The 16,211-nt window shown below is 35.8% G+C and overlaps 1 protein-coding gene and 1 non-coding gene across 2 annotated transcripts; one reads left to right on the forward strand and one right to left on the reverse strand.

The window, feature by feature from the left end:
• The first annotated feature begins 11,801 nt into the window (after positions 1-11,801).
• Positions 11,802-11,874, forward strand: TRNAR-CCU (transfer RNA arginine (anticodon CCU)). The gene has a single exon. It is a non-coding gene; the product is annotated as a tRNA-Arg (tRNA).
• Positions 11,875-12,059: 185 nt separating this feature from the next.
• LOC145055329 (cytochrome c biogenesis protein family) lies at positions 12,060-15,867 on the reverse strand. The gene is made up of 8 exons (XM_079003624.1): positions 15,382-15,867; positions 14,458-14,677; positions 14,238-14,349; positions 13,344-13,616; positions 13,013-13,278; positions 12,780-12,936; positions 12,615-12,698; positions 12,060-12,510 (listed from the first exon to the last, which is right to left on the reverse strand). The coding sequence occupies exons 1-8, from the start codon at positions 15,746-15,748 to the stop codon at positions 12,370-12,372; spliced, it is 1,620 nt and encodes a 539-aa protein (XP_078859750.1). The 5' UTR covers positions 15,749-15,867; the 3' UTR covers positions 12,060-12,369.
• Between the last annotated feature and the right edge of the window lie 344 nt (positions 15,868-16,211).

Below are 16,211 nucleotides of genomic sequence, written 5' to 3' on the forward strand. Positions count from 1 at the left end.
CACTTTATCAATTTCCACAAGACATTTCGCGTGATATCTTAATAATTACGACATTTGATTAGGATGGTTGCATAACTGAGAGTTTGATGTTGCCCCAACAATCAATTGGGCTTGATTGTGTGGAGTTGGAATTAGTGTGCAAGTGGAAAGATATCGGACGAAAAGATATGATGGACATGTGTTTTCTTTTGTATGTAATGCCTAGCGTAATCTCTTCATGATCCAAGAACCCGTGTATGGAAAGATTTCTGTTGAGTTCTTTTCTACTGGCAATTTTGAGGAGCGTACGTTGGACCCAACATTCACTCGTGCACTTGCATTCTGTTTGGGTGGAGAATATAGATAATGAAATTTAGTAGAGCTCACATGGAAAATGGGTTTGTATTCAGAAGATGAAACAATATCTCAATACTTTCCCTTGTTTCTACGAGATTGTGTTAGATATTTTACTGAGGGAACCCAAGACACTGAGTTCTAGTGATCGATTGCTAATTATACTTATAATTCAAAGGATTCTCGAGAGGGTAACATTCAGGCACCGAATCATCGTTTCTTGCATCGCCTAATCACTTTTAGTATTAATCATAAAAAGAACGGTGACAAAGTTCACTCCAAGAACATATTATATTTATGGAGCCTCAATTTTCCGAGAGTGTTTTGTGACATTCCTTATATGCTAGCAAGGTTTTTGGGAGGAACAAGAATCAACTCACAGGCTCAGAGTCTTATTAGGGGGGGGATTTTTTTTGACCTGTTTAGCATGTTCTTATGGGGTTCTACATTCGGGTTTTGTTAATACAAAGGACACCGAACTCACCACTCAACTTTTGGGAACTAGGCATGTTGTGGTGAACTTGGTAGAAATTTATGGCATACCAGTGGATGATGAATAAGTACCAATTGAACAGGTGGAGGAGCCAAGGCCAAGAGGAAAAAGAAATGTAAGGCTAAGAGATGATAGAGCACAACCACAACCCCAAGATGTGCCAATGGTAGGAGTCCCAACCAACCCGTTTCAAAGCCAGGTTGCGATTTACTTAGATAACCTTCATGGAGATGTGAGCTATTTATGACAATCTTTGGATAAATCTATTCACATTTTCACATTGAGAGCCCACCCAATATGCCGTCTTAATTGCCTAACATACTGACTTGGGAAGAACTTTGGATACCCGATAATTTTGGAGACGGGACTAGTGGAGCACGTGGGGATGAAGAAGAATATTGACTATCTTTTTTAATTTAATGTTATTGTTTTTAGTTTTATTTGTTTGGTTTACATTTTGGTGTGTTTTATTTTTGTTTGGTTTGCTTCTATTTTAGACATGTACCCGAATGATATGATCTTTCTTTTCTTATTTCACGCCTAAGAGGGTTGTTTATTTTTGTTGATCGTAGTATTGAATTATCGAGAGAAAGAGTCGTGAGAGTTTAGAGTCTACTATCGAATACCACAACTTTTGATAAGTATGGGTGCCATTCGAGTAAGGAAGAGAGTTAGAGAGAAGTTTCACACAAATAAGAGGTCTTGAAATAGGTATCAAGCCATTAAGAACTAAAATTTAACTTTACCACAAAGAACATTTTTGGCATAACTGCATTCTGAGATGCCCAATCTTCACTACGTGACCACCACTATGTCGAGTTGTGACAATCATATATATTGAAAATCCTGATTTGAAGATTCCATTCTCACGATGTGGTAACTACATTGTCACGTTGTGATCGCACCAAATGATCACGATTCTCATGCTCTTTATTCGACTTCACAATATGATGCTCACTCTTTCACGCCGTAACTGAAGAAAAATGCATTATTTTGAAGATTTTTGCACCACACTTTTCGAAGATGCAATTCTTTGGTTCATTTTATCTGAAACATTTACAAACAACATCATAAGTCCAGTTCCAATAAAATATTCGAGATGTTCAAACTTTCCCACCACAATCAAATTCGATCTCGCAACTACTATCCCAGTGGAGTCTGTTCATTTTTTCTCCCTTTTATTTGCTTTTATGTGTTTTTAAATGTTTTATACATACAATGAGGGAAATGTATGAAATAAGTGTGGGGTATGGGTCAAATTTTTTTTTTAAGGATAAAAGTAATTAAGAAAAATGCTAGAAATTTAAAAATTAAAAATTAATAATAATAATAATAGGCTTGAAAAATAGTCTAATAAATCTAAACATTTTCAAAATTTTGATATTCTTGCAGTTGGGCTAGTTTGCTAGTGTTATGCAGGATGATGCAATACGAACTCTAAGATTTAGTTGAGCTAATATGTTATAGTGTATTTATAGCTTCCGAGTTTTACGGAAATCATGAGACAAAAACATAACATTATGTAGTTAGAGGGACATAAAAAGTTTAGCATCGTGTGTGTACCATAAATGTATCCAAAAGAGATTATATAGTCATTGCACTTTAGACTAATACATTTAACCAATAAGTGTTGAATTTAAGTTCCATTACTTAAGCATATGTTTTCTTTTTAGAATTTTTAGTTTGAGTGGAAAAAAAAAAGTGAGTATGAAAAAATAAGAAAAAATAATTGAAAAGAAAAAAAGTTGCAAAAGTTTGATTGAATAAGAACTTACAAAGTATGAAAATCAAGAATTATGAAGAAAAGTTCAAAAGTTCCAAATACTAAAGAATCAAGTTGAAGATATTGAAGAATAAGGCAAACTGCCAAAAGTCAGGCTTATTATTTATTGTAATTTTTCTTTATAGGTTATTTTAACATATGTTTGCTTGGGAGCTCAATCAAAAATTACCTTGAGGTTAATAAAGTTTTGTGGTGATGGATTCAGTGGGATGCATAAAATGAATGTTGTTCAAAATAACTAGAGCGTTTATGAGGATCATTAGTATTTAGGGCTTGAGAAGTAATTAAGAATTTGACACACATACATGCATTAAGGCGATGCGTAATTAGTGGGTTTAGTTCGGATTTTTTGTGTAATGTTGGTAGGCATGGTTCTATGTGATCTATTAAAAATAAGTTTTTCTTGAGGACAAGTAAAAGACAAGTGTGGGGTATTTTGATATTGTATATTTATATACATTTTTAGGCATTGTTTTAATACAATAAAATCCATATTTGGTAAAATGCAAAGATATTTGATACTTATTGAGTTAAATTGTATTTTACACCCAAAAAGGACATTCTTGAAGAATAATGAGTGAAACCGACAAAAAATGGACATTTGGAGGACTAGAGCTGAAGCTAGGAGCTTAAAGGAGAAAATTTTGACTTATACACATTTCCCACGATGTGGAGTTAGATGCTCGCGGTATGGCAATTAGAAAAATCTTGATTCCATTCATAAAGATAAAGCTCACAACGTGACACTATGCTCTTAACGTCGTGACCACATGTCTTAGAGGATTCCTACACAGAGAAACTCAGTTTTCTTGGCGCATACGGGATATATATTGAGTTCACGTCATCACACCCTTGTGGTCATAACATTATGATCGATTTTAAGGAAACTATTTATATCGATCATTATATCTACTTGGAAGAGAATACTGAAGATTTATACGACTTCTGGCTAGAAAACCTACGAAAATTAACCTTCTAAGAACTTTGGAAGGAGGAGAATCATGATCTCAGATGGCACATCTAGATCACATGTGGAGCATCAAGATATTGATGGATCATCTGGAATATTGATGCCTCATCAGAAACATTGTTGACTCATCCACAACTCTATGGCTCAACAAGAGGTTGATGGATCCACATGAATACTTGGTGGCTCAACTCAAGTCAATGGATCAACATGATCACATTGATGGCTCAACAAGATTATACATGGCTCATCATGTATAATGAAGGCGTGTCCAAATTCTCAAAGGCACATGAATTTCATCCATGGTCCATCATGAACATGTGGTGGTACATCTTCAAGTTCAAGACACAATCCAACATTCACGAAACAACTCAACTTGATCAACGATACTTCTGGAAGTCGATGACATCTAAGAAGACCATTGAGCAACATGATGCTCATTTTGCTCATCACATTTTCAATTTTGATCAAGAAGGCTCAAGAATTATGAAGACTCATAACTTGGATGGAACTCTAACGGAATACTAACGTAATTGGAACAGTTCATCCATTCTCCGTTAAGTATGACAAAGGTGTCAACTGATGACTAAGTCATGATGACGTGTCAACACCTCATTGGTCAAGCCATGTCATGGGATTTTCCAAAGCCTATAAATAGGCCCCTTGGGATCCATTATAAAGTTGCTATTTTCTGATCATTTTGCTCATTCCTGCTCATGTTGCACAATTGCTGCTTAGACTAGTCTTCAGAGAGTCACTTGAGAGTTTTAGTGTGTTTTACATTAAAACACTTATAATTGAATCTTCATGAATATGAGACACCTTTGAATCATTGATCTTGAACATATAAAAATATTTTTATCATTAATTTGGTGATTCACAACTCTTTATTTTTCGCATTACTTGCCACTTGACGATTTTGAAACTCTATTTCAGTATTTTCAACACTTGGACTTTTCTAGTCCAGGTTTAATGAATTCTTCTCATTTCTTCAACACTAAGCTTTGTTATTACCATTTTAAGTTTAAATGTTGTAGGTACGTTTGGTAGCAAAGAGAAGGACACGACATGATTGTATCAAATCCACTATAGATTTCTGCATTTTATGACATTATGATTATTAATACTTTGATATTTGGTTTTATGTGACAACCCGGAACTTTTATCCTGTACAATTGATCTTTTCATCCAAATTAAATTCAATTGTTCTCACCATTTTATGCTATTTAAGGGACCGTTTAAGTGTTCTAAGCTTGAGTACAGTTGTGAATGAGATTAGGATTGAGTCAACACGTCTTTTAGAAGCAAAACTGGGTCATACACCCTTCTAAGAGGTGTGTACGGCCGCACACATGGGTGTGCGGCCACACACCCACTCTCCAGCCGCACACACACCCTTATATATATAAGGGAACCCCCTCACTCATTTCTTTCCTTTGGCTGCACTCTACTTTCTCTCACTACTATTCTCTCTCTAAAAACTTTATCCAAGAACACTCAAAAGGCCTAAAAAACGTGAACTACTCCATCATTCAGCTTGTTATAGTGGTAAGACACCTAAATCTAAGCCTAAAACTCATAGTGTTCTTCGTTTTCTTCATCCTTTGAAGGTGTACGGCCGCACACCTTCATAAGGTGGTCACACACACACTAAACTCTCCAAAGTGTGTGTGCCCTTCGGTCTCGATATGGTCACTACGAGTTCGTAGTTATGCCCTTCGGTCTAACCAACGCACCGGCTGTGTTCATGGACCTGATGAACCGGGTGTGTCGTCCTTTCCTGGACAAGTTCGTCATCGTATTCATAGATGATATACTTGTCTACTCTAGGAGCGAAGAAGATCACAAACAGCACTTGAGATTGGTACTAGAAACCTTAAGGACGGAGAAGCTGTACGCGAAATTCTCCAAGTGCGAATTCTGGATTTGAAAAGTAACCTTCCTAGGTCACGTGGTAAGCGAGGAAGGCATACACATGGACCCCTCCAAAATCAAAGCGATAGAGAACTGGTCAGCACCAAAGACACCCACCGAAATCCGTCAATTCTTGGGTCTCGCTGGCTACTATCGTAGATTTATCTGGAATTTCTCCAAAATTGCCAAACCCTTAACCACTCTGACTCAGAAAGGCGTACCCTTTTATTGGAGTGAGAAGCAAGACACTGCGTTCCAAACGTTGAAGCGGGCCCTATGCAGCACACCTATCTTGTCTCTGCCGGAAGGGACGAAGGACTTTGTTGTCTACTGTGATGCATCCAATCAGGGCCTAGGTTGCGTGCTCATGCAACAAGGAAAAGCCCTTGCTTATGCCTCAAGGCAACTGAAAGCACACGAAGTCAACTACACAACACACGATCTGGAATTGGGAGCAGTAGTCTTCGTACTGAAGATATGAAGACATTATCTCTACGGAACCAAGTGCACTATCTTCACTGACCATAAAAGCCTGCAACATATTTTCGATCAGAAGGAGCTGAAAATGAGACAACGGCGATGGGTTGAATTACTCAGTGATTACGAGTGCGAAATCTGCTACCATCCCGGAAAGGCCAATGTGGTGGCAGATGCCCTCAGCCGGAAGGAATACTTAGAACGTAGAGTGAGGGCACTAACCATGACTATCTATTCCCATTTATCCGTGCAAATCAAGGGAGCTCAGTTGGAAGCCTTAAGACCAGAGAACATGTCGTGTGAAGCCTTGAGAGGAATGGAAAATAAACTAGAGATTAAGGGAGACAGAGTCTATTATTTCATGGAACGGATCTGGACCCCAAAGTTCGGTGGTTACAGATAGGTTGTAATGAACGAAGCTCACAAGACCAGATACACCGTTCACCCAGGATCGGACAAGATCTATCTCGATCTCAAGAAACTGTATTGGTGGCCGAACATGAAAGCAGAGATCGCTACCATCGTGGGCAAGTGCCTGACTTGCGCCAAGGTGAATATCGAATACCAAAAACCCTCAAGTCTACTCCAATAACTAGAAATACCTGAATGGAAGTGGGAGAGGATTACTATGGATTTCATCACCAAATTACCTAAATCTCCGAGTGGGTACGACGCCATCTGGGTAATTGTTGACCGATTAACTAAATCCGCTCACTTCCTGCCAATCAAGGAAAATTTCAAAATGGAGAGACTCACACGAAAATACATCCAAGAGATAGTTCGAATGCACGATGTACCTGTATCCATTATCTCCGATCGAGATAGCAGGTTCACTTCGAGGTTCTGGCAGTCACTACAGAAGGCTCAAGGCTCTTGGAACTAAGTTGGATATGAGCACAGCTTACCATCCTCAAACAGATGGACAGAGTGAGAGAACCATCCAAACCTTGGAAGACATGTTGAGAGCCTGCGTCATCGATTTCAGCGCATCATGGGACACTCATCTTCCTTTGGTTGAATTTTCCTACAACAACAGTTATCATACCAGCATCAAGGTTGCGCCTTTCGAAACTCTCTATGGCCGCAAGTGCAGATCCCCTCTGTGCTGGGCTGACGTAGGCGACACGCAGCTAGTCAGGGGACAAGTCCCTGACAACACTCTCACTGGTCTAGAAATCATCCTCGAAACCACCGAAAAGATCATACAAATCCGAGAACGACTGAAAGCCTCATGCGATAGACAAAAGAGCTACGCCGATAAACGACGAAAACCCTTGGAATTCCAGGTTGGAGACCATGTCCTGCTAAAAGTTTCACCCTGGAAAGGCATGATACGCTTCGAAAAGCGTGGAAAGCTGAATCCAAGATACATAGGACCGTTTGAGATCCTCGACAATATCGATCCTGTACCTACAAACTCCGGTTACCTCAAGAACTTAGTAACATTCATCCTGTCTTCCACGTCTCGAGCCTAAAGAAATGCTTATTCGACGAGACACTTGCTATTCCTCTCGATGAGATTGAAATCAACGAGAATCTAAACTTTGTGGAAGAACCAATTGAAATCATGGATAATGAAGTTAAACGAACGAAACAAAGTCACATCCCGATAGTGAAGGTTCGCTGGAATGCCAAGTGGGGACCTGAATTCACGTGGGAGCGCAAAGATCAGATGAAACAGAAGTATCTGCATCTCTTTCCCTAGTTCATGATTTGTATTCTATATTCGAATTTCGGGACGAAATTCCCTCTAACGGGGGGATGATGTGACAACCCGAAACTTTTATCCTGTACAATTGATCTTTTCATCCAAATTAAATTCGATTGTTATCACCATTTTACGCTATTTAAGGGTCCGTTTAAGTGTTCTAAGCTTGAGTACAGTTGGGAATGAGATTAGGATTGAGTCAACACGTCGTTTAGAAGCAAAAACGGGCCATACACCCTTCTAAGAGGTGTGTACGGCCGCACACCCACTCTCCAGCCGCACACACACCCTTATATATATATATATATATATATATATATATATATATATATAAGGGGACCCTTTCACTCATTTCTTTCCTTTGGCTGCACTCTACTTTCTCTCACTACTATTCTCTCTCTAAAAACTTCATCCAAGAACACTCAAAAGGCCTAAAAAAACATGAACTACTCCATCATTCAGCTTGTGATAATGGTAAGACAGTTGAATCTAAGCCTAAAACTCACAGTGTTCTTCGTGTTCTTCATCCTTTGAAGGTGTACGGCCGCACACCTTCATAAGGTGGCCGCACACACACTAAACTCTCCAAAGTGAAGAGTTTTGGCCTTCATTTACTAATAGGACTTGGTATTAGCACAAGAACACCTCAAAAACACCTCAAAATTGACATTTCGGGCACAAATGAGGAGTGTAAGATCGCACACACCCTCTGTACGGCCGCACACTCATGTGTGCAACCGCACACACAGTTTGGCCACACACCCTGGCCGCATACCCACTCAAATGGCCCTACACCCCCTTGTTTGATCATATAGGGTCCCGACAAGCATTTCCAAGTCCTTAGGGTGGATTCCCGTCATGTTTAGCCATGAAACACTCAAATTCTAACACGCATATGTGGTATCACATGTTAATAGGATCCACTTGCATACGAAACATCGGTTGACACTCAACATTCATAACCGATCATACACCCAAATCCTACGTCAAATGGTGAGTTCATAACCCTACGCTTTGAATGAAATTATCTCATTTTGAATGAAATGATTTCATGTTCAATATGCTTTTAACTCAGAAAACCGTTTTACCAATCGATTAAGGAATCAACTCGTAGAAATAGTTTTTAAATCTAAAGCAAGAAACTTATGAATCATGCTATAATATGTACTATCTTATAAAGGATTCATGTAAATCATAAGTTGGATTTTCGTACTATTACTTGTAAATTTGTTAGGCTAAGTTTGAGAATTGTCCTTGGTAACACTCCCTCGTATTCGTGAGTGGAGGACTACGACTTATAACCAGAATCTCTTGGAGGGAGAGCATGACTATTGTGTATAGATCTATATGGGACTGACTATCCCGCACCTTCGTTGCTAGCTACAGCGGGACCATTAGGTTCAGGGGTGACAAAGTCATAAAAGATATTGGCCCATTTACGTGCCTTATCCAGTCTAAGTACGGTTATGGCAATCACAACTTAGGTAGCGAAAATTTATTAATGTAATACGGCTAATAAAATCCTCTGGGTAAAACTAGAGCTTCGAAAATACGGCTAATATACTCCTCTAGGTGAAAACAGAGCTTCGAAAATATGGCTAATATACTCCTATGGGTGTAACCAGAGCTTCGAAAATACGACTAATATACTCCTCTGGGTGTAACCAGAGCTTCAAAAAGAAAACTGTTGTCCGAGTATGGTAGATACTCGCGTAGGGATAATCAATCATCAACTTCTAAAGGGAAAATATAGGATTTTTCCCGGGATAACCTGGCTATTCAAAGATCAGATTGTTCAACATGTAACTAATGGATAATAAAACCTCTATCATAAGAAAATATAGGATTTTCTTGGGAAACAATTTTTCAAAGAATCAAGGAAACATTTCTTTCACCAGAATTATACACTTATGAACTCACCAACTTTATGCTGATATTTTAAAACTACTTGTATTCTCAGGGCATCAATAGACAGGTGCTTCCAGGACTTCGGAGAAGTTGGAACGTTAGAATCATGTCTTTACTTTTGATATGAACAAAACTATGTATTAAACTATGTAAACTTTTTTTTATGTATGTATTCAATGTTTGGTTGAGTTTACTATGTTTGTTATGATACAATTGTGTGATATTACGCATGACGTCACTTCACCCCGGAACGTTTCCGCCATCGGTTTCGAGGTGTGACATTTTAGGATTGTAAAACTCATATTCTATCTAACTTTTAACTTGACATGTCATTTGGAATGGTTTAGATAATATTAAAAAAAATGTATTATATTCTAGGATGTTACAATTGACACCTCAAGACAACATATCGTGAAAGATTTAATATAATATGTTATGTATTAGTGCATTTTTTCATTAGGAAATGTGCAAAAAAAATCCCTAAATTTTGGCTCTATTAACGCGAAAGTCATCCCTGATTTAGATTTTGTAGTTATGACAAAAAAAAAAAAAACTAACTGGTAGATACTTACAAAATAACCTTTGTTCTCGGCTAATACCAATTGTAAGGGCTTTTTTGAAAATTTTAAAATGAACAATCGGAAATGGCATTTTCATTAATAGGGTTAAAGTTTAAGGACTTTTATGAAAAAATTTCTTTTTATATATACTAAATTAATTTGAAGAAAACTCATATTTATTTATTAAAAAACTCAAAATAAAGATATCATCTATATCATTTTCACTAAAAAAAACAAATTTTATTTATTAAAAAACACAATAATGATAATTTATATATATCATTTTTCGGTTATTTTTTGTGATTTCTTAAATAAATATCATAATTAAATTCATAACTATGTATCTTTTTATGTGTTTTTGTAACTATTGTAGCTCTTAGAACGTTCTGTGCATCTATTTAACCATGTTGGCATTCTAATTATGTGTTGTAGAAAAAGTTGAACTTAATTTCATTACTTCAAAAGAAAAAAACAAAAACAAAAACCAAACAAAAAAAAACAAAAAACGAAAAACAAAAACAAAAACGCCCTCCATTGCAAGCCTTTTCACTTAAGTCACTTATTTTTTACATCTAAGACATGAATAGTCAACAATGAAGGTGACATGTAGACTAAAAAAACGCTTTATACAACATACCAACAAATTATTCTTAAATTATATGATAATTATAGTCATTAAGATACCATATATATCCTATATAATTTAAGAGAACTTTATTGATTTGTTATATGGAACATGTTTTAGGCCACATGCTATTTTTATTGTTGAATTTTCAAGTCTTAGGTTTAAAAAAGAAATGACTTTAAGTGTGAATAATGGCTATTTTTAGAACATTACTTGAAGTACATAGTTATTCCTAAGTTATTCCTCATATTGAGTTGTTAGTTATTTTTTCCAATTATATATATATATATATATATATATATATATATATATATATATATATATATATATATATATATATATAGCTTTGTTGGATTATCTTATATTTTGGAATTTCTTGAACATTATGGTACTACCATGTATGATTGTGATTGTTATGTCGAGTCTATCAAATTTTAATGGTTGATAGTTGGATCTATCCCTAAAATGTCATAAAGTATCGATTTACAATCTAAAAATGATTTGTTTTTTATTTCTCAGTTTTTATATATGCATGGATTTGAATATTACTATTTATTTTATTCTAACAAGTCATTTACATTTCTATCATTTTAAGTTGTCAACCAATGTATATATAGGTTTTTAATATAGTTTTTTAATAATATAATATTGAAAGAAATTAAGGGTTGGAAACTCCTTATGATTAAAGGCCTCGAGCAACCATATCGTCCGCACACCTTCAGAGTTGCCACTGTTATTTAAAGCTTTAAACCAATCTAATTTTTTATTTGATTAAAACTTATAATATATAATATTGAACCTTGAATTTTTAAGTATGTTTCCTGAAATCAAAATATATTTTCTATTTGCACTTAATTTGTTTTACTAATATCTCAATCTTACTAGTTAGTATCCTTCAAATCTAGAAAGGAAATGGAACAAATAGTTATTTCACATTAAATAATTCCAATATAACTTGATCCAGGATTTTGTTGTTTTAATCTATCCATAATGCTAAATAAATTTATTATATCATTTATCAGTCATCAAAAAGGCGCCTGTAGCTCAGTGGATAGAGCGTCTGTTTCCTAAGCAGAAAGTCGTAGGTTCGACCCCTACCTGGCGCGGTTTATTTTCTTTTATTTTTAAAATATTTCTACCAATGACCTACTATTGACAACAATTGCGTAATGCCCCCCTCCACATTTCGCATTTGTCGTTTTTTTCCCTTTCTTTTGGTTTAATAAATGACAAGTAACGTCCTTCCACTGTTTCTTTTGGTTTAATAAAACATCTTCAAAACACACAATCAAACCTCTAAATCTCCTCTGCACTCTGTAATTATACAACTTTAAATTCATAAACGTATCATAACTTTCAGAATGCAAATCGAATTGCATTCTGTTATACTATCTACACTCCCCCCATGAAATTCGACATTCTTCAAAGAATCAAGACGCGTATCTGTGCAAAAAAACTGAATTGAATCCTTCCAGTCTCATCTAATAATCTTCATGACTCTGGTATATATATATATATATATATATATATATATATATATATATATATATACTTGTGTATTCCAATAAATCAAACCATCTTGTTTCTTAAAACTGTTTGAATTAGCCACAAATAGCATCAGAAGGTTCGTTTATTTCAGGAACTCGATCGAGGACACGGTTCATCTCCTCCGGGAACTCAATCTTGGCTCGGTTAGTCTTGCCGCCAACAACCACCGTCGTTCCGTCTTGTAATGCCCATATCTGGTAATGCAAAAAACAGGGTAAGCGTACAAAACCCTAGATATCGTCTCCACCACTTTCAATTCGAAAGAAAAAGGTCCGATTTTCTGATTCTTAGTTCTTACCTGTGTATGGGATAGATAACTTATGCAAGTTGTAAGCATTAACGCACCAAATCCAGCATAAACAATCGGGACACCAGGATCGGTCTGCACATACACAATTTAGTCTCGTTGGATTCAAGAAACAGTGAAAAGTTGATAATTATGCAGATATAATTGCAACATCACCTTCATATCGAGGCCACTACTCCCAATTGCGTCTACAATTTCAATTTTTGTGCCATCGATTTCGATTGGAAGCTTGGAGTTAGGCCTACGAACCCCAGCAAACTTCCCTTCGGGATCATATAACACAACCGATTGAAGATCACGAAGCAGCATTGATCTGATTGAAAAACGAGAAATCCATTTAATATTTTCAGAGAAATATAAGGGAGAAGGGTGGGAAATGGGAATCTTACACTCCCTTGACATTTGGAGAATCGGTATTTCCAATGGGAAGAAAGCTTCCATAAAGCTTCTTATCTCCATTAACAGTCAAAGGCGCAACAGCTAAATTGAAAGGGCCTTCATCGTCTTTAAGAACTTGAAGTGCAGAAATGCTCCAATCTGTTTGGTATATCGTTACTCCTTCATATCTTAACGGATCATTCACACTTATCGTTTTCCTCATCACTTCCTTCCCATCAATATCAAACAAAGAAAGATCCGTGTGGAACTGTGAAACCTATAAACTCGGCCAAATTGTAAAAAACTATCTGTATTAAGTAATTAAGAAACAAATATTCTCACCTCTCCACTATCATAATAGTCCATGTAGAAGCGATTGACATGAACCTCGGTGTTAAAAGCTTCAGTTGGTTTAGAAAGAAACCCATTTGGCCCTAATACATCTCCCATAACAAAATTCAAGCCCTGTGGAACAGTTACAGAACCTCTAAAACTACCGGTTGCACTAAGAGTTCCACCGCTCATTATCAAAAGCAAAGCCAAGTGCACACCAATTGGAGCAAATCGACCCGCTAACCCTTTAAATGCATATAAAGATGGTCCTTTCATGAATACCTACATAACATGTAAACATAACAATAAACCCTTTTGCACAATGGTTATATATATATATATATATATATATATATATATATATATATATATATATATATATATATATATATATATACTAGTTGTGAAACCCGTATATTATACGGGTTGATTAAAACAAAATGTTAAATAGAAATGATTAAATGAGAAGTTTATTTGAATTCGAAATTTGAAATAAATAAAAATTATGAGAAAAAGAACATGCAAAAAATAAATAAATTAAAATTATTGTTTAGTTATCAGACCCATATATTAAACATGTTAATTATAACAAAATATTAAACACAAAGATTTAAACTGTAAATTTATTTGAAATTGAAATTGAAATTTAAAATTTAAAATTTGAAATTAATATCATTATGGTAGGTTTAATTTATGGAAACTAATTAATAATATATTAGAAATGGAAAATGAAATAAATGACAGGTGGAAAATAAATATATCTCTAAATTATAACAAAATGACATGTGGCAAATTGAATGAGAAAAGGACATGTGACAAAATCATTCTTATTTATTAGGGTATATATATATATATATATATATATATATATATATATATATATATATATATATATATATATACCTCATAGCCAGCTCCAGATAAAACGACGCCTAAATCTTGAATTGATGCTTTGGGGAGAGAATCAGCGAACTCCAGCTTTCGGATTGTTTTAGACGAGTGCACAAAAGACCATCTGTGAAATGAAATGTGAAATAAGTTGAAAGGACTTAATTATGTAAAATGTTAAAGGACTAAATTAACAATTATGTAAAAGTATTTGATGTTAGCAAATTAGCATTACCTTCTTGCTACTTTGACCATGGGAATCTGTGTGGTGTATGTGCAAGCCATGAGAGAAGCTCCCAAGAGAATTAGGGTTCCAAGGAAAACCGGTGATGAAAACATATGGTCAAATCCTAGGGTTAGGATCCATCTCCATGTAAAGAACCCTAGAACCGGATTATCTTCGGGGTACTTTTGGAAATAGAATTCCGGAGCCTCGCCTTGTTCTATTGCAGTGCCTGTGGAAACAGTTGTATGCCAACCAAACTGATTAATGCAAAAAGAACGACTTAATAGAAAAAGTGTGGAAATAAACTTTCTCAATTATATTCTGACTTGACAAAATTTGCTCTTTTATAGAAAGATTTTAGTCATTTTCTCGAAGTACTTTTTTAAATAGTATCTTTTTTTTTTTTTGAACTTGGTACTTTTTAAATATCTTGAATGTATCTTAATTCTTTTGGGTAGTAAATTGAATCCTTTGATAATTTCCATCACAAATTTGTGTAAAGTGCCTTAAATTAAATAATCTCAAAAGATCTTCAAGATGTTTTAAACATATTACTTCTTAAGGATTAATGTAAGCTATCCTATGCCACAAGTGTTTAACTTTTTTAACTAAAGTTGAAGATTCTTATACAAAGTAATAATCGATACCCAAGATTCAATGTATCAATTCTCCATAGTTCCCAAATGAAAATGTTGCACTTTGACTTTTGGGGTGTCAAACGTTATATGTTTCAAATGAAAATTTAATACGAAGTCACTATGAATTTTATCACCAACAGTGTTCTACTTGCAGCACTTGTTTAGGGGTTGATATAGGCAAAACATGCGTGAGGAAATATTTATAATTCTTATCAGATTTGAAGTCAAAATGCAAACCGGTTTACTTTTAAAGTCAAAGTCACATACATGGCAATTCATGGAGGAGGCGACATACCCAAAGCCATCAAAGCAGCAACGGCGAACATCTCACCAAGAGCCAGAGGCAAATTAGCAAGAAATGACAAAACCCTTTTCGTCAATCTTTTCAGAGCCACCCCACCGGTCTTCTTTGGCCGGGAATCCGCCGCAGGCGGAGGCGGTGGTGCTGCACCGTTCTCATTTTCCTCCGACAAAGACGGTGCTGCACCAGGGATCACAACCTTGTTCTTGGTGGTATCTTTAGAGGATTGGGATGTGAGCTTACAAGAAATAGTGGAATACAAACACCTATGGTTGATGATGCGACTGCAAGTCCGGGAATTGGGGATTTTGAGAAGATGGGTATGGGGTTTTAATGGGTTAAGGGTTAGAAGAGTCTCCATTGCGGAAGAATGAAGAATGGAGAATTCTATCGGTTCGAAGACATATAGACTACGAGTCGCTCATGGGTTGAACTCGGATCGAACGTTTGTTTTATCCAGTATGACACATTTCCTTTTATTCGTGGGTGTCTGTTGGCCACACGAATTTTGATACCTGTGATGATCGCTTGGACCGGTGGTCCGGACTAATCGAGACCGGTTTTATATATGGGCTGGTTATCTGTTTTTCACTGGAGTGGACTCTGACTCAGCAATGATTGGGCGAACACCCAGCCGAGGCCGAGACGTGACGAGCTTGGCTAGACATCTATTGATGAGAGAGAGAAAGTGATTTTTTTTTTTTGCCAATTAACTAAAATTCTTTTTTTCAAAAAATACATTTTTTTTCAAAAACATAACCGTTTTTTTTTTTTTTTTTTTTTTTTTTTTTTTTTTTTTTTAATTTTAAACTCTTGATCTTTAA

The sequence above is a fragment of the Lactuca serriola genome, chromosome 5 (genome assembly GCF_051521515.1).
Source record: "Lactuca serriola cultivar US96UC23 chromosome 5, Lser_US96UC23_V15, whole genome shotgun sequence".
Lineage (NCBI taxonomy): Eukaryota > Viridiplantae > Streptophyta > Magnoliopsida > Asterales > Asteraceae > Lactuca > Lactuca serriola.